This window comes from Salmo salar, chromosome ssa13, assembly GCF_905237065.1.
Source record: "Salmo salar chromosome ssa13, Ssal_v3.1, whole genome shotgun sequence".
Taxonomy (NCBI): Eukaryota; Metazoa; Chordata; class Actinopteri; order Salmoniformes; family Salmonidae; genus Salmo; species Salmo salar.
This window is the reverse complement of record NC_059454.1, coordinates 42,774,087-42,793,749: the sequence shown is the minus strand read 5'-3', so window position 1 is coordinate 42,793,749 and position 19,663 is coordinate 42,774,087. Positions and strand designations below refer to the sequence as shown.

Below are 19,663 nucleotides of genomic sequence, written 5' to 3'. Positions count from 1 at the left end.
GGAGATCCCTCAGGAGACCATCTGCCACCTCGTCACCTCGTTTTCCACTTTCATTTTGAGTGTGACTCCAAATCCAGGCCTCCATGGGTTGATAAATTGGATTTCCATTGATTATTTTTGTGTGATTTCGTTGTCAGCACATTCAACTATGTAAAGAAAAAAGTATTTAATAAGATTATTTAATTCATTCAGATCTAGGATGTGTTATTTTAGTGTTCCCTTTATTTTTTGGAGCAGTGTATAAACGGTGCCGGCACCCAAAATGAGTACTGGCACCTATTTCAGTCCAAGTCAAGCACCACTAACATCTTAAATGTATTTAGCTCTTTCTGCAGTGGTGCCAAACAAGAGTGTGTTGAGTCAAAGGAGGGTTGTTGTGTTTACCTGAGCAGTTTCCGCCTCTTCCTCTCCTCTGCTTTGTCTTTCTGGGCGGCCGTCAGGCTCTCGGCTTCTGCCAGGTTGTCAACAGCGATGGCCAGGAACACGTTGAGGAGGATGTCTGTTCACACAGCACTCAGGAAACAACAGCCTTGTACTTGGGCCTGCTCTTAGCTATGCCACAGTCTAGCCTAGTTATTATACAATTATTTACATCCCATAAAACAAGCGCTATTCTGTAACCAAACACGTCACAAACTATTCTATCCTGACAGACGGTAACAAAAATGTTAATCGAGTTGGCCAGTAACCACACTGCTAACCTTATGCCGAACCTTACGTTAAGACTAAAGTTATATTTTGTTTTCACCCATCTTTATGATATAGCCAATTTTGACTTTGTGGCTGTGGTAACGAGTGACAACCGATCTCCTGAGGGGTTCTGCCATCACCACAGCAGCCTACCACGGCCTGAGGATGAGGATAACCCAAGACTCAAACACTACAGAGTCCACCCCCTGGATCCTTCATCTACAGCCGTTGGATTCATCTCAGTCTCCGCCTGAATCCCCTCACATCCATTCCATTTCCTCAATAAATATTCAAAACCTTTTTTTAAATGTACTGGTGAAGTGAAGGATACAGTTTCCACAGGTGAAGAGGATGATGAAGTAGATGCTGACTAGGATGCCAGGGAAGACTGGTCCACCGTAAGCCATGATACCATTATACATGATGGAGTTCCAGTCCTCCCCTGTCAGAACCTGAATGAAGAGGAGGAAGTCGTTCAATCCGTCCGTCCGGCCAGTCAGTCAACACATCACGCTACAATAGAAAGCACAATACCTGGAAGACACTGATGAGAGCCTGGGGGAAGTTGTCAAAGTTACTGCGTCTGATCTCCTGGTCTGGGAAGTTGAACTTCCCCCCGAACACCTGCATGCCCAGCAGGGAGAAAATGACGATGAAGAGGAAGAGGAGGAGGAGCAGCGAGGCGATGGAACGGACTGAGTTTAACAGGGAGGCAACCAGGTTACTGAGGGAGGTCCAATACCTGAGAGAGGAGAGAGTAGTGGGCTGTTATCAGAGATATACTGTACGGTGGTACTTAGGTGAAACGTTTACTGACAGTGCGCTCACGAAAATAAAAAGCTGCTTTGCCCCTTAGGGCCACCGTAGAAATACTAGACTATATCAAATGTTTGATTACATTGACTATGACTATATTACTGATATCATATCGGTGATCTCGTCATTTCAAATGCAATGCTTGACAAGTGCTGTTTTATCGTTGACTTATTAAACTTAGAAAGCACAGAGATGCCGCTCAGTGATTGTGGGACACCGGAGAACAAACCCCAAAATCATAGCAACAGCTGTGTCACCAAATGTTAAATCTCTCTGATGGAAGGCTAGCTAGCTAGCTCGGGATTTGATAAGGCTCGCAAGAATAGCAAACGTTTGGTCAATAAATGCTCTTCCAGTGAGGCGACTTACTTGGTGACCTTGAGCAGTCTCAGCAGGCGGATGCAGCGGAGGACAGAGATGCCGAGAGGGGACATGATGTCAGCAGTGACCAGGATGATCTCGAGGATGCCCACGCTCACCACGAAGCAGTCGAAGCGGTTGAACAGGGACAAGAAGTATTGAGGCAGGCCCAGAGCGTACATCTTCACAAACATCTCCAGCGCAAACAGGGTCAGCAGCACCTTGTTGGCATTATCTGAGAAAGGACACAGGAACCAATGAGGACAAAGGGATATGCAAGAGGGAACCGATAAGAAATCAGGGATAGGCAAGACAGGCCCCTAAGAACTGATCCTTGTTGGCACTATCTGACACCAGAGAGAATAACACAGCTAAGTCAGTGGAGGCTGGTGGGAAGAGCTATAGGAGGATGGGCTCATTATAATGGCTGGAATGGAATTCATGGAACGGAGTCAAACATGTGGTTTCCATATGTGTGATGTGCTTGATACCGTTTCCATTGATTCCTTTCCGGCCATTCCAGCCGTCTTTTTCATGCAAGTCGGAATAACGTCCGTGGGCGTGATATAACATTTGGCCGGATCAAGGAGTCTGGGTTGCCAGGCAATTATTCTATATATACTGCTCAAAAAAATAAAGGGAACACTTAAACAACACATCCTAGATCTGAATGAAAGAAATAATCTTATTAAATACTTTTTTCTTTACATAGTTGAATGTGCTGACAACAAAATCACACAAAAATAACCAATGGAAATCCAATTTATCAACCCATGGAGGTCTGGATTTGGAGTCACACTCAAAATTAAAGTGGAAAACCACACTACAGGCTGATCCAACTTTGATGTAATGTCCTTACAACAAGTCAAAATGAGGCTCAGTAGTGTGTGTGGCCTCCACGTGCCTGTATGACTTCCCTACAACGCCTGGGCATGCTCCTGATGAGGTGGCGGATGGTCTCCTGAGGGATCTCCTCCCAGACCTGGACTAAAGCATCCACCAACTCCTGGACAGTCTGTGGTGCAACGTGGCGTTGGTGGATGGAGTGAGACATGATGTCCCAGATGTGCTCAATTGGATTCAGGTCTGGGGAACGGGCGGGCCAGTCCATAGCATCAATGCCTTCCTCTTGCAGGAACTGCTGACACACTCCAGCCACATGAGGTCTAGCATTGTCTTGCATTAGGAGGAACCCAGGGCCAACCGCACCAGCATATGATCTCACAAGGAGTCTGAGGATCTCATCTCGGTGCCTAATGGCAGTCAGGCTACCTCTGGCGAGCACATGGAGGGCTGTGCGGCCCCCCAAAGAAATGCCACCCCACACCATGACTGACCCACTGCCAAACCGGTCATGCTGGAGGATGTTGCAGGCAGCAGAACGTTCTCCACGGTGTCTCCAGACTCTGTCACGTCTGTCACGTGCTCAGTGTGAACCTGCTTTCATCTGTGAAGAGCACAGGGCGCCAGTGGCGAATTTGCCAATCTTGGTGTTCTCTGGCAAATGCCAAACGTCCTGCACGGTGTTGGGCTGTAAGCACAACCCCCACCTGTGGATGTCGGGCCCTCATACCACCCTCATAGAGTCTGTTTCTGACCGTTTGAGCAGACACATGCACATTTGTGGCCTGCTGGAGGTCATTTTGCAGGGCTCTGGCAGTGCTCCTCCTGCTCCTCCTTGCACAAAGGCGGAGGTAGCGGTCCTGCTGCTGGGTTGTTGCCCTCCTACGGCCTCCTCCACGTCTCCTGATGTACTGGCCTGTCTCCTGGTAGCGCCTCCATGCTCTGGACACTACGCTGACAGACACAGCAAACCTTCTTGCCACAGCTCGCATTGATGTGCCATCCTGGATGAGCTGCACTACCTGAGCCACTTGTGTGGGTTGTAAACTCCGTCTCATGCTACCACTAGAGTGAAAGCACCGCCAGCATTCAAAAGTGACCAAAACATCAGCCAGGAAGCATAGGAACTGAGAAGTGGTCTGTGGTCCCCACCTGCAGAACCACTCCTTTATTGGGGGTGTCTTGCTAATTGCCTATAATTTCCACCTGTTGTCTATTCCATTTGCACAACAGCATGTGAAATTTATTGTCAATCAGTGTTGCTTCCTAAGTGGACAGTTTGATTTCACAGAAGTGTGATTGACTTGGAGTTACATTGTGTTGTTTAAGTGTTCCCTTTATTTTTTTGAGCAGTGTATATATATATATATATTGGATCTTCTTTTTGTCCTGTTCCTGTTATTATTTTGGATGTGCGTAAAACCCCCCGCATTCATTATCGGCAAGACAGGGTGCTAAGAACTGACCCTGAGACAGCAGGACGTTTGATGTAGTTTATGGTTTCTACTGGGAGCTGCTATTTCTGTACTAGAGGCTCAAGTTCTGTCTATGGGGGTAGCATTAGTAAACTAAAAAAAGTCACCATATATCAGTGAGTAAAAGTAAAAGAGGTCATAGTATATATAAAGAGATAAAGACATAGCAGAAACGAGATACAATACACTAGTGTGGCTTATGTGTCAATATTCTGACCTGAGCTCTGCGTAACACAACATTTTTGTGCAAGTATCTTATTGACATCAATGAATGATTTAAGCGAAAGCCTGAGTTGTGGCAGCTTATCTTTACTCTGAATCGGGCCCATGCAGAACATGCTTTCTAGATTTACTAGTCAACGGCAGCTTCAGTGAGAGCGTAAAACAGACCTTATATAGTAGTGTGTGTATGAGTGTGTGTATGTTTGTGAATGCCTGCATGCATGCGTGTATATGTGTGTGTGTGTGTGTGTGTGTGTGTACCTTGTACAGTAGTAAGCATGTCTGACTGGTGGTGATGTTCACTAGCGATGGCAATAGTATTCAGGAAGACCACCAGAATCACAGACCAATAAAATGTCTTTGATTTTACATAGACGAGACACTTCATCCTGAAGTACCGGTTCCAGCGACGAGCCAGACGACTGGGGAGAGAGGGTTGAGAGGGAGAGAGAGGAAAGAGGGAGGAGAAATGAGAGACGAGAGGGGGAGAGAGGAGAGGAGGAGAGAGAGAGAGAGGGAGGGAGAAAAGGGAGGGAGACAGAGAGAGGAGAGAGGGAGAGAATGAGGGAGAGAGAGATGAGAGAGTGAGAGAATGAGGGAGAGCGAGGAAGGAGAGGATGGTCTGAAGTCAGTCACCGTGTCTATGATCAGTAAAAAATAATACTACATTTAAATGATGTATCACTTATGTTTTTATCTTCGTACTCACTAATAGTACATCACCCGGCTCTCACCCTCCATCCCTATCAGACTGTCTGTGTCTGCCTCCGTCAAAGGCAGGAGTCCTGGCCAAGAATAAACAGAATATTAGGGGGACTTGTATACATTAAGACACCCTACACCCCAACCCACCTCTTGTCTCTTGGCCCTCCAACCCCTACAGAGGGTCAGCTCCCACTCAGCCCAGTCAAAGCTCTTCTCTGTCCTGGCACCCCAATGGTGGAACAAGCTTCCCCTTAACATCAAAACAGCAGAGTCCCTACCCATCTTCTGAAAATGTCTGAAACTCTACCTCTTTGAAGTGTATCTTAAATAAATCCCCCCGGCGCACCCCCCCCCCCCCACTTGCCTTTTCTGACTATCACTGACTTTGCTGTTAACTACTTTATTGAGGGAAAATGTACTTACAGTGACCGTGATATGTAGTTGTTTCACCTAGCTATCTTAAGATGAATCCACTCATTTGTAAGTCGCTCTGGATAAGAGTGTCTGCTAAATGACTCAAATGTAAAAATGCAATGTTGCTCAAATCCCTAGGAACCCCCAGAACAAATCAGACACCCTATAACAATTTAGACGTCAGACACCTCCAAGAGATGTGGGGCACCCTCAAGAGTCAATGTACAACTGGACAGTGTCAGCAGCTACCTTTCCCCTCCTGGTCGTTGTCTAGGACCTCAGCCTGAGTAATCCATTCCATGTAACCCTTCAGGTCCTCATCCAGCTGCTGGGTCTCCCTCAACTTCTGGAACTCCCCTCGGGACTTAGCCTTCTCTCTCTCCTTAGTGAACTCTCTGGGTGTAGGGAAGAGGACAAAAAAGGTTGTGTTGAAAATAAGAGACATTTCTGATTAAATACACCATTCAAGATAACTAGAAGAACAGTATACTCTTAGAAAAAAAGGGTTCCAAAAGGGTTCTTCGGCTGTCCAAATAGGAGAACCCTTTTGGGTTCCATGTAGAACCTTCTGTAGAAAGGGTTCTACGTGGAACCCAAAAGGGTTCTATGTGGAACCAAGGGTTCTACAAAAGGGTTCTCCTATGGGGACAGCCAATGAGCCGTTTTAGGTTCCAGATAGCACCTTTTTTCTAAAAGCGTAGAGTAGAGTAGAGGACATGATCATACCCACTGAGAACACCCAGGACCAGATTGAGCACGAAGAAGGATCCAATTAGGATCAGAGTCACGAAGTAGAGCCAGGGCCACTCGTTCCCTATGGCATCGTTCACCTGCAGGAGAACATCACGACTGCATTGCTACAACGTCACTACAACATAATACACAAGTGTTTCCCAAACTCGGTCCTGGGGACCCCAAGGGGGGCACATTTTGGATCCCATAGCACTACCCAGCTGATTCAAATAATCAAATTTGATGACATGTTGATTATTGGAATCAACTGGGTAGTGCTAGGACATAAACCAAAACGTGCACCTCTTGGGGTCCCCAGGACAGAGTTGTCATACAGTCACAAAGTAGAGCCAGGGCCATCATTCACCTGAAGGACAGAACAACATTACTACCAACTACAGCGTCACTACTGTAATACAGTAGGTTGTTTGCTACACCACGACGAAGCTGGATGGGTCATCTATTCTAATACACTGCTTTTAATTACGTTATTGGGAGGCAAAATAAGCTGTCTGCGGAATCGCAGCCGGATTCTGACAGCATCTCATGTCCTGTGAAGTGCCTAGATGTACGGTCCTCTCAGGTAATGGCACGCCACAGGACCCTGCTGTGAGTCTGCAGTCAGATGCTTCTCATAGGGAGGAGAGACTGACCCAGTAGAGCACATCGGTCCAGCCCTCCATAGTGATAGACTGGAAGACGGTGAGCATGGCGAAACCAAAGTTATCAAAGTGGGTGATGCCGAAGTTTGGCCCCGCCCAGCCTGAACGACATTCTGTCCCGTTGAGGAGGCAGCGGCGCCCGTTACCGGCCTGGGCACAGGGGGCGGGCCTCTCGTTCTCTAATGTAGCCATGATGTCTGGAGGAGAGAGAGAGAGAGAGAGAGAGACAACCAAATGTTTGATTGTGAAAGATGTTGATGTGTGGTGACCAGGGTTAGGGTCAATTCGATTTCAATTCCAATCAATTCAGAAAAACCCAATTCCAATTCCAAAATTTTGGAGGAAAGGACAGAGAGCGACACAACAACATTTTCACTGTGAAAGACGTTTGTGTGTGGTGACGTGATCAGTATGTGCTGTATACCAAAAACTCCTATGGCCGACAACATATTATAATAGCTGGCTATACAGCAGTAACACATCAGCGACCAGGTTAGTGGTGCCTTGTTTACAACTCAGACCTCCATCCAAAGAGGAGAGTAGAGCTACCTGGTTGTCCAAATATTACCTGGTTGTCTAAATATTACCTGGTTGTCCAAATATTACCTGGTTGTCCAAATATTACCTGGTTGTCTAAATATTACCTGGTTGTCCAAATATTACCTGGTTGTCCAAATATTACCTGGTTGTCATAGTTGTTTGTCCTCAATGTCAGTGACTTACCTCAAATACTCTTCACATACTCTTTACTATCTACTACTTTTTGTTTACCTGTGCCGGTCCAGTAGCAGGTCTTGTGCATCTTACACTTGAAGAGCTCCAGACCTACGATGGCGTAGATGGTGACCATGAAGAAGACCAGCAGGCCAATGTGCAGCAGGGGCAGCATTGCCTTCAGGATAGAGTTCATCACCACCTGCAGGCCTGGAGGGGAACAACAGAGAGGAGCTCACTACCTCAGTACTATTTCATATTACAAAAACAGACATGTTAGCGAGGGTCAATGGTGTGTTAAAGAAACAGAAATGTGCGCTAAGCTAAAACCTGAAGAAACAATATTGTAAAACATAACGGAATGAGATGACAGTGTGACCCACTACTACCCACTGTGAATGTTACTCGAAGGCTGACGAAGAACCTTTGGGTCGAAACGCTCCACTGGAGAATCAAACAACTGAAGCATCAAACAATGTGCGGGCGTGTGTGCGCGTGCATGTTTGCGTGATGCGTTGGTCCTTACTGGGGACTCCAGTTACGAGACGTAGGGGCCTGAGCACCCTGAATGCTCTGAGGGCCTTCATATCTAACCCTCCTCCCTTCTCCATGTGAATGCCTGCTAGATAGTTGATGGTGTCCAGGGCGATGGTGAAGAGGCTGCAGGAGAAAAACAACAGACAGAATTAGTAACTGGTGACACTTTTACTGTAGGCTCACTACGTACGCATTCATAAAGCCTTTATAACAGCTACATAGGACATTATAGAGTGGCATGCAACTAACTGAACACCACAGAGATACTAAACAATCGACTTTCTCTGTAACACTTTAACCTGAAGCCAACTAAAGTCAAGCATAATGCATTGTGGTGTGGTTGTAATGCATTGTGGTGTGGTTGTAATGCATTGTGGTGTGGTTGTAATGCATTGTGGTGTGGTTGTAATGCATTGTGGTGTGGTTGTAATACATTGTGGTGTGGTTGTAATGCATTGTGGTGTGGTTGTAATGCATTGTGGTGTGGTTGTAATACATTGTGGTGTGGTTGTAATGCATTGTGGTGTGGTTGTAATACATTGTGGTGTGGTTGTAATACATTGTGGTGTGGTTCAAACAAAGAAGATAGGCTTTTGAAAAATAACTATTTTTTAACTATTTTTCATAAAATTGTAGTTATCTTAGCTAGCTGAATTGTTTACCAGTTGCTAAGCAGTTGCTAGGGACTCTTTTGGAAGAAGCTAGCTAGCTAACGAAGAACAACAAAGAATATCTAGTTAACAGAAGAAAAGAAAGAGAAAATCAGGACAGAAGAAAAAGGATATCAAAGTGTAACAGTTCTCTAAAGACACAAGAGACAATAATACAAGAAACAACACTTCTGTAGCTTGTCAACTATGTGTCTGTCTATCCCTGTTCTCTCCCCTCTGCACAGGCCATACAAACGCTTCACACCGCGTGGCCGCTGCCACTCTAACCTGGTGGTCCCAGCGCGCACGACCCACGTGGAGTTCCAGGTCTCCGGCAGCCTCTGGAACTGCCGGTCTGCGGCCAACAAGGCTGAGTTCATCTCAGCCTATGCTACCCTCCAGTCCCTAGACTTCCTGGCGCTGACGGAAACATGGATTACCACAGATAACACTGCTACTCCTACTGCTCTCTCCTCGTCTGCCCACGTGTTCTCGCATACCCCTAGAGCATCGAGCCAGCGGGGTGGTGGCACTGGAATCCTCATCTCTCCCAAGTGGACATTCTCTCTTTCTCCCCTGACCCATCTGTCTATCTCCTCATTTGAATTCCATGCTGTCACAGTTACCAGCCCTTTCAAGCTTAACATCCTTATCATTTATCGCCCTCCAGGTTCCCTTGGAGAGTTCATCAATGAGCTTGACGCCTTGATAAGTTCCTTTCCTGAGGATGGCTCACCTCTCACAGTTCTGGGTGACTTTAACCTCCCCACGTCTACCTTTGACTCATTCCTCTCTGCCTCCTTCTTTCCACTCCTCTCCTCTTTTGACCTCACCCTCTCACCTTCCCCCCCTACTCACAAGGCAGGCAATACGCTTGACCTCATCTTTACTAGATGCTGTTCTTCCACTAATCTCATTGCAACTCCCCTCCAAATCTCCGACCACTACCTTGTATCCTTTTCCCTCTCGCTCTCATCCAACACTTCTCACTCTGCCCCTACTCGGATGGTATTGCGCCGTCCCAACCTTCGCTCTCTCTCTCCCGCTACTCTCTCCTCTTCCATCCTATCATCTCTTCCCTCTACTCAAACCTTCTCCAACCTATCTCCTGATTCTGCCTCCTCAACCCTCCTCTCCTCCCTTTCTGCATCCTTTGATTTTCTCTGTCCTCTATCCTCCAGGCCGGCTCGGTCCTCCCCTCCTGCTCCGTGGCTCGACGACTCACTGCGAGCTCACAGAACAGGGCTCCGGGCAGCCGAGCGGAAATGGAGGAAAACTCGCCTCCCTGTGGACCTGGCATCCTTTCACTCGCTCCTCTCTACATTCTCCTCTTCTGTCTCTGCTGCTAAAGCCACTTTCTACCATTCCAAGCATCTGCCTCTAACCCTAGGAAGCTCTTTGCTACCTTCTCCTCCCTCCTGAATCCTCCTCCCCCTCCCCCCCTCCTCCCTCTCTGCAGATGACTTCGTCAACCATTTTGAAAAGAAGGTTGACGATATCCGATCCTCGTTTCCTAAGTCAAACGACACCGCTGGTCCTGCTCACACTGCCCTACCCTGTGCTTTCTCCTCTTTCTCCCCTCTCTCTCCAGATGAAATCTCGTGTCTTGTGACGGCCGGCCGCCCAACAACCTGCCCACTTGACCCTATCCCCTCCTCTCTTCTCCAGACCATTTCCGGAGACCTTCTCCCCTACCTCACCTCACTCATCAACTCATCCTTGACCGCTGGCTACGTCCCTTCTGTCTTCAAGAGAGCGAGAGTTGCACCCCTTCTGAAAAAACCTACACTCGATCCCTCCGATGTCAACAACTACAGACCAGTATCCCTTCTTTCTTTTCTCTCCAAAACTCTTGAACGTGCTGTCCTTGGCCAGCTCTCCTGCTATCTCTCTCAGAATGACCTTCTTGATCCTAATCAGTCAGGTTTCAAGACTGGGCATTCAACTGAGACTGCTCTTCTCTGTGTCACGGAGGCTCTCCGCACTGCTAAAGCTAACTCTCTCTCCTCTGCTCTCATCCTTCTAGACCTATCTGCTGCCTTTGATACTGTGAACCATCAGATCCTCCTCTCCACCCTCTCCGAGTTGGGCATCTCCGGCGCGGCCCATGCTTGGATTGCGTCCTACCTGACAGGTCGCTCCTACCAGGTGGCGTGGCGAGAATCTGTCTCCGCACCACGCGCTCTCACCACTGGTGTCCCCCAGGGCTCTGTTCTAGGCCCTCTCCTATTCTCGCTATACACCAAGTCACTTGGCTCTGTCATATCCTCACATGGTCTCTCCTATCATTGCTATGCAGACGACACACAATTAATCTTCTCCTTTCCCCCTTCTGATAACCAGGCGGCGAATCGCATCTCTGCATGTCTGTCAGACATATCAGTGTGGATGACGGATCACCACCTCAAGCTGAACCTCGGCAAGACGGAGCTGCTCTTCCTCCCGGGGAAGGACTGCCCGTTCCATGATCTCGCCATCACGGTTGACAACTCCCTTGTGTCCTCCTCCCAGAGTGCTAAGAACCTTGGCGTGATCCTGGACAACACCCTGTCGTTCTCCACTAACATCAAGGCGGTGACCCGATCCTGTAGGTTCATGCTCTACAACATTCGCAGAGTACGACCCTGCCTCACACAGGAAGCGGCGCAGGTCCTAATCCAGGCACTTGTCATCTCCCGTCTGGATTACTGCAACTCGCTGTTGGCTGGGCTCCCTGCCTGTGCCATTAAACCCCTACAACTCATCCAGAACGCCGCAGCCCGTCTGGTGTTCAACCTTCCCAAGTTCTCTCACGTCACCCCGCTCCTCCGCTCTCTCCACTGGCTTCCAGTTGAAGCTCGCATCCGCTATAAGACCATGGTGCTTGCCTACGGAGCTGTGATGGGAACGGCACCTCCATACCTTTAGGCTCTGATCAGGCCCTACACCCAAACAAGGGCGTTCATCCACCTCTGGCCTGCTGGCCCCCCTACCTCTGAGGAAGCACAGTTCCCGCTCAGCCCAGTCAAAACTGTTCGCTGCTCTGGCACCCCAATGGTGGAACAAGCTCCCTCACGACGCCAGGACAGCGGAGTCAATCACCACCTTCCGGAGACACCTGAAACCCCACCTCTTTAAGGAATACCTGGGATAGGATAAAGTAATCCTTCTAACCCCCCCCCCTTAAAAGATTTAGATGCATTATTGTAAAGTGGTTGTTCCACTGGATATCATAAGGTGAATGCACCAATTTGTAAGTCGCTCTGGATAAGAGCGTCTGCTAAATGACTTAAATGTAAATGTAATGGTTGTAATGCATTGTGGTGTGGTTGTAATGCATTGTGGTGTGGTTGTAATGCATTGTGGTGTGGTTGTAATGCATTGTGGTGTGGTTGTAATGCATTGTGGTGTGGTTGTAATGCATTGTGGTGTGGTTGTAATACATTGTGGTGTGGTTGTAATGCATTGTGGTGTGGTTGTAATACATTGTGGTGTGGTTGTAATACATTGTGGTGTGGTTGTAATGCATTGTGGTGTGGTTGTAATGCATTGTGGTGTGGTTGTAATGCATTGTGGTGTGGTTGTAATGCATTGTGGTGTGGTTGTAATACATTGTGGTGTGGTTGTAATGCATTGTGGTGTGGTTGTAATGCATTGTGGTGTGGTTGTAATGCATTGTGGTGTGGTTGTAATGCATTGTGGTGTGGTTGTAATGCATTGTGGTGTGGTTGTAATAAATTGTGGTGTGGTTGTAATACATTGTGGTGTGATTGTAATACATTGTGGTGTGGTTGTAATGCATTGTGGTGTGGTTGTAATACATTGTGGTGTGGTTGTAATGCATTGTGGTGTGGTTGTAATGCATTGTGGTGTGGTTGTAATGCATTGTGGTGTGGTTGTAATACATTGTGGTGTGGTTGTAATGCATTGTGGTGTGGTTGTAATGCATTGTGGTGTGGTTGTAATGCATTGTGGTGTGGTTGTAATGCATTGTGGTGTGGTTGTAATGCATTGTGGTGTGGTTGTAATGCATTGTGGTGTGGTTGTAATACATTGTGGTGTGGTTGTAATGCATTGTGGTGTGGTTGTAATGCATTGTGGTGTGGTTGTAATGCATTGTGGTGTGGTTGTAATACATTGTGGTGTGGTTGTAATGCATTGTGGTGTGGTTGTAATACATTGTGCTGTGGTTGTAATGCATTGTGGTGTGGTTGTAATGCATTGTGGTGTGGTTGTAATGCATTGTATGCCCCCTTCATAATCTACTAGCATAAAACTGAATGTGACTGTAATACGCTGTTGTGCAGAACCAAACCATACTGTGCTAGCTTGATTGATTGGCTTCCATACGGAGCCCTCCCATAGGTCATGTCTTACCCCATGAAGACAATGACGAAGTCCAGTAAGTTCCAAGCATTCCGTAGATAGGCTCCCTCGTGGAATACAAAGCCGTACGCTATTATCTTCAGAAAGCACTCTAACGTAAAGATCACCAGGAAGATATACTCCAGACTCTCCTGAAAGAGAAAGACACGAAAACCTTGGCAATGAGACCCTTTACAAAACTCGTCATGTTTATTTATCCATTAGAAAAGAGACAAGAGAATTTGTTCCAATTTGCAGTTGTAAAGCTCACGCACAACATACACACACACCAGGCTGGGATCAGATTTGATACCCAACTCCCTGGTCTAACATCTTTCATTTTAGAAAAGCAAAGAGCCCATCTGCCAGAAAAGACCTATCGACGGCAGGTAGTTTAATAGAGGATAAAAGGCATTTCAAGGCCCACTCTGTGATATTTTCAGTGACCCCCAAATGATTGGGGTCACTGAAACCTTTGACACAATCGGCTGCTGTAGAATCAAACGGGCTTTAATGGTATTAGATTTGTCAGCTTGTTCTCTCACGACAGCTCTGATTAGGCAGAGCCTAGACAGGGTTTAAAGGGATGACGCTGACTCAGTAAGAGGGACGTAGGGTGAGACTGGACGCCATTGTAGTTCAAATGTCTGACCTTTGTCAGCTACACACACACACAGGCTCACATACTAACATACTAGCTCTCACATAAACAGAACGCAGAGGAAAAGTATGATGTTTTGTAGCCAAAGGTTATTAAGGACACAGATAATGTTCTTTGACTCATCATTCATTTGAGCTGATAATGCTACAGACGATAAGTCAGATAAACATTTGATTCCCTGTGGTATTAGCTCTAGCATTGATAGTGTCAGGAAGAGCAGGCAAACACACACATAACAGCACCATGTAGGGTGTCCCTCTGTCTCTATACACACACACTGGCGGTCACTAGAACAGATAGGCAGAGGAACTGTTTATTTTAAAATTTTACCTTTATTTAACTAGGCAGGTCAGTTAAGAACAAATTCTTATTTTCAATGACAGCCTAGGAACTGCCTAGTTCAGGGGTAGAACGACAGATTTGTACCTTGTCAGCTCGGGGATTCGAACTTGTAACCTTTCGATTACTAGTCCAATGCTCTAACCACTAGGCTACCCTGCCGCCCCAACTGCACCGTGACAGACTATATTTACGACAGCTACTTTTCGGAGACTACGTTTAGGCCTACATCTCTGTGTTGCCAATTCTCACCTTCACAAATCACTTCGGGGGAGTTCAGTTATTTCCTGGTTCCCCTGACTGAAACAAACCGATTGGATGGATTAAAATATCTATTCTAAATGTTTTCCACACTGTATTTACATATGGCTGGTATGTCTGTGCAGTGAAGAACAGTCACAGAACTAAACCCTGCTTGAGTTACAGTTTGGCCAGGTCTCCATTGAGAAAGAGCTCTTCTGACCTCAAATGGAACTTCCTGGTTAAATAAAGGTTAAATAATGGAATTAGTGAAAAGTGAAAAGTCTTGTATATAGCAGCAATGCAGTTGGCTCAGAGTTACTCATCGTTACTCACTGCTTATACTTATTAGTAGTCAATATTCAGATTAACTATTTGCATGTACTGTAGATCTGATCGGTAAAATTACTTCAATAGCCAGCGTCCTTCTACAGAATGAAACTTCCTCCCAGAATGCATAGTGCCAACTGTGAAGTTTGTTGGAGGAGGAATAATGGTCTGGGGCTGTTTTTCATGGTTTGGTCTAGGCCCCTTAGTTCCAGTGAAGGGAAATCTTAACGCTACAGCATACAATGACATTCTAGACGATTCGGTGCTTCCACCTTTGTGGCAACAGTTTGGGGAAGGCCCTTTCCTGTTTCAGCATGACAATGCCCCCGTGCACAAAGCGAGGTCCATACAGAAATGGTTTGTCGAGATCGGTGTGGAAGAACTTGACTGGCCTGCATAGAGCCCTGACCTCAACCCCATCAAACACCTTTGGGATGAATTAGAACGCCGAATGCGAGCCAGGCCTAATTGCCCAACTTCAGTGCCCGACCTCACTAATGCTCTTGTGGCTGAATGGAAGCAAGTCCCAGAAACAATGTTCCAACATCTAGTGGAAAGCCTTCACAGAAGAGTGGAGGATGTTAAAGCAGCAAAGGTGGGACCAACTCCATATTAATGCCCATGATTTTGGAATGAGATGTTCAATGAAAAGGTGTCCACTTTTGGTCATGTAGTGTATACACACACACACACACACACACACACACACACACACACACACACACACACACACACACACACACACACACACACACACACACACACACACACACACACACACACACACACACACACACACACACACTTTAAAGTGAATGACACAGTAGGACAGTATGTATAAGTATCTGACTGAGTGTTTCCAGTGACAGTGCTGTGCGTCCATGAGGTGATGCTGACTGTGAATGCACGTCCACACACTTCTTCTAACAACCAGGGAGGGTGGGCCTCAGACCAGAAGCAATAGTACTTGAACCCCGGTCTTATACGCCTACTTCTGACGACCAGGGGGGGAGTGGGGTTGCTTCTTCAGAGCCCAGCTCCTGTTTCAGTCCTTGCATCCTTGGAATGACTCACTCACTGAGGAGCTGGTGGGTGGGCTGAGAGCCAGCCGAGCGCCAGCTGAGAGACGAGTCATACAGGATTAATCAGGGAAGCATTAGGAGATCTAATGCCAAATCAGATCTAATGACAGGAATGGTTAAATGGATCATGCTGGGGTTGTAATCTAGGGTGATGAGATGGGTGTGTATCCTATGGATGGACAACACATTAACAGTATACTATTGGCCATGGTAGTGTTACTCTGTTGTGATGAAAGGAGGTGGAACGTGGATCATGACAGAGTTCCATTTAGCAGATGCTTTTATTCAAAGCGATTTACAGTAGCGCTTGTATAATTCTTTCCATATGGATGACCCCAGCGGAAGTCGAACACACAATCCTGGCGCTGCAAGCGTCGTGCTCTTCTAACTGAGACACGCAGGACCATGGCATAGGCACCTAGTTTCCATGTTGCCGAACTACGAGGAAGCAGAACTAGGGAGAACCAGGCACAGGGTTCCTGAACTTGGGAGCGCTAGCTAGCTATGTGGCGCTAAGTGGCAGTTGGTGCACTGGGTGTTTCATCTAAACATTCTATACAGTAGGAGTGCCTAAGGTCTGTCTGTCAGGGTCATAGACTGCCATAAAGTATCGCAATATATGCCACAACAGGTGTAAATATATGGGTCATCACAGTGTTATGACCACATTATAACATATTATGACAAGTTATGTCAGTTGTTATGACATATTATGACATGGTATGACCGTGTCATAATGTGTTATGACGCTGGGTGTCAAGTAAAGTGTTACCGTTTCAACTAATAATTATGAACTGGTTCCACAGCCGTTTTTTGTTTACTCAACTTTTTGGTCCAAAAATTGTTGGCCTAAGCTTTGCTCCAACTTGAAAAAACAAAAATGATGTGTTTGCTCAACTAAAACAAGTCTGTGCAACTGGTTACACACACACACACAGTGCATTTAAACATACAGCGTTTTCAACGTACATATTTGACACATGTTGACATGCATGTGAATTATTATTCGACCTGTCACCAACTGGGATTTGAACACGCAAATTCCTGGTTCAAGGCATTCCAATCTTACAGCTACGCCAACATGTCAATGTCAATTATCAATTAATCTGACTAGTCTCTCTTCATTGATTTCATTTGGTTATTTCTGTAATTTGAGTTTTTTTTCTGTACAGTTGTTTAAAGTTGGTGGGGCATATTATTCCGTTTTAATGCAACTCCTTTATCACTATGATAAATAAAATAGTTTCTCTTGAGTGTACTTGTAGCAGAGTTGATATTTACTTTGAAGTGCATAGTGTAGCAACACAGGTGAAATCAGTCATTGACTGAGATATGGTGGCCTAGCTGTAAGATTAGAATGCCGTGAACCAAGAGTTTGCGAGTTCAAATCCCAGGTGAGGACATGTTGAATATTAATTACTGTATAAATGAACATGCACAATGTAATCATGAATAGCAACGTGTGTCAAATATGTACAGATAAAGTCGGAAGTCTACATACACTTAGGTTGGAGTCATTAAAACTCGTTTTTCAACAACTCCACAAATTTCATGTTAACAAACTATAGTTTTGGCAAGTCGGTTAGGACATCTACTTTGTGCATGACACAAGTCATTTTTCCAACAATTATTTACAGATTATTTCACTTATAATTCACTGTATCACAATTCCAGTGGGTCAGAAGTTTACATACACTAAGTTGACTATGCCTTTAAACAGCTTGGAAAATTCCAGAAAATGATGTCATGGCTTTAGAAGCTTCTGATAGGCTAATTGACATAATTTGAGTCAATTGGAGGTGTACCTGTGGATGTATTTCAAGGCCTACCTTCAAACTCACTGCCTCTTTGCTTGATATCATGGGAAAATCAAAATAAATCAGCCAAGACCTCCACAAGTCTGGTTCATCCTTGGGAGCAATTTCCAAATGCCTGAAGGTACCATGTTCATCTGTACGAAACAATAGTACGCAAGTGTAAACACCATGGGACCAAATCAATCCCAGAACAACAGCAAAGGACCTTGTGAAGATGCTGGAGGAAACAGGTACAAAAGTATCTATATCCATAGTAAAACGAGTCCTATATCGACATAAGCTGAAAGGCCGCTCAGCAAGGAAGAAGCCACTGCTCCAAAACCACCATAAAAAAGCCAGACTACGGTTTGCAACTGCACATGGGGACAAAGATCGTACTTTTTGGAGAAATGTTCTCCGGTCTGATGAAACAAAAATAGAACTGTTTGGCCATAATGACCATCGTTATGTTTGGAGGAAAAGGGGGAAGGCTTGCAAGCCGAAGAACACCATCCCACGGGGGTGGCAGCATCATGTTGGGGGGGTGCTTTGCTGCAGGAGGGACTGGTGCTGGTGCACTTCACAAAATAGACAGCATCATGAGGAAGAAAAATTATGTGTGGATATATATCAACATATCAAGACATCAGTCAGGAAGTTAAAGCTGGGTCACAAATGGGTCTTCCAAATGGACAATGACCCCAAGGATACTTCCAAAGTTGTGACAAAATGGCTTAAGGACAACAAAGTCAAGGTATTGGAGTGGCCATCACAAAGCCCTGACCTCAATCCCATAGAAAATCTGTGGGTAGAACTGAAAAAGCGTGTGCAAGCAAGGAGGCCTACAAACCTGACTCAGTTACTCCAGCTCTGTCAGGAGGAATGGGCCAAAATTCACCCAACTTATTGTTGGAAGCTTGTGAAGGCCACCCAAAACGTTTGACCCAAGTTAAACAATTTAAAGGCAATGCTACCAAATACTAATTGAGTGCATGTAAACTTCTGACCCACTGGGAATGTGATGAAAGAAATAAAAGCTGAAATAAATCCTTCTTTCTACTGTTATCCTGACATTTCACATTCTTAAAATAAAGTGGTGATCCTAACTGACTTAGGTAAGACAGGGAATTTTGACTAGGATTAAATGTCAGGAATTGTGAAAAACTGAGTTTAAATGTATTTGGCTAAGGTGTATGTAAACTTCCGACTTCAACTGTAAGTTGAAAACATTGTATGTTAAAAGCACTGTCTGTGTGTAGAACTACATTGTACAAAAATATAAATGGAATATATAAGGTGATGGTTTCATGAGCTGAAATAAAAGATCCTAGAAATGTTCCATATGCACAAAAAGCTTATTTCTCTTAAATTGTGTGCACAAATTTGTTTACATCCCTGTTAGTGAGCATTTCTCCTTTACCAAGATAATCCATCCAGTTGACAGGTGTGGCATATCAAGAAGCTGATTAAACAGCATGATAATTACACAGGTGCACCTTGTGCTGGGGACAATAAAAAGCCACTCTAAAATGTGCAGTTTTGTGACACAACACAATGCAAAAGATGTCTCAAGATTTGAGGGAGCATGCAATTGGCATGCTGACTGCAGGAATGTCCACCAGAGCTGTTGACAGAACATTTCTCTACCATAAGCCACCTTCAACGTCGTTTTAGAGAATTTGGAAGTACCTCCAACAGGCCTCATAACCGCAGACCACGTGTATGGCGTTGTGTAGGGGCGAGCTGTTTGCTGATGTCAACGTTGTGAACAGAGTGCCCCATGGTGGCGGTGGGGTTATGGTATGGGCAGGCATAAACTACGGACATCGAACACAAATGCATTTCATTGATGGCAATTTGAATGCACGGAGATACCATGACAGGATCCTGAGGCCCACTGTCGTGCCATTCATCCGCCGCCATCATCTCATTTTTCAGCATGATAATGCACGGCCCCATGTCGCAAGGATCTGTACACCTATTCCTGGAAGCTGAAAATGGCCCAGTTCTTCCATGGCCTGCATACTCACCAGACATGTCTCCCATTGAGC

General features: G+C 45.8%; 1 protein-coding gene across 3 annotated transcripts in view; it reads right to left on the bottom strand.

Moving 5' to 3' along the window:
• The window catches only part of LOC106567031 (dihydropyridine-sensitive L-type skeletal muscle calcium channel subunit alpha-1), a 50,277-nt gene that overhangs the window by 25,412 nt on the left and 5,202 nt on the right, over positions 1 to 19,663 (bottom strand). For all 3 annotated transcript variants that reach the window (XM_014135835.2, XM_014135836.2, XM_014135837.2), the window contains exons 3-14: positions 13,177 to 13,316; positions 8,160 to 8,293; positions 7,691 to 7,843; positions 6,911 to 7,116; positions 6,252 to 6,355; positions 5,775 to 5,920; positions 5,116 to 5,191; positions 4,668 to 4,828; positions 1,876 to 2,101; positions 1,225 to 1,432; positions 1,022 to 1,142; positions 385 to 499 (exon numbers count right to left, since the gene is read on the bottom strand). In XM_014135835.2, the coding sequence (XP_013991310.2) occupies positions 385 to 499; positions 1,022 to 1,142; positions 1,225 to 1,432; positions 1,876 to 2,101; positions 4,668 to 4,828; positions 5,116 to 5,191; positions 5,775 to 5,920; positions 6,252 to 6,355; positions 6,911 to 7,116; positions 7,691 to 7,843; positions 8,160 to 8,293; positions 13,177 to 13,316 (1,790 nt within the window). The remainder of the gene's footprint in view (positions 1 to 384; positions 500 to 1,021; positions 1,143 to 1,224; positions 1,433 to 1,875; positions 2,102 to 4,667; positions 4,829 to 5,115; positions 5,192 to 5,774; positions 5,921 to 6,251; positions 6,356 to 6,910; positions 7,117 to 7,690; positions 7,844 to 8,159; positions 8,294 to 13,176; positions 13,317 to 19,663) is intronic.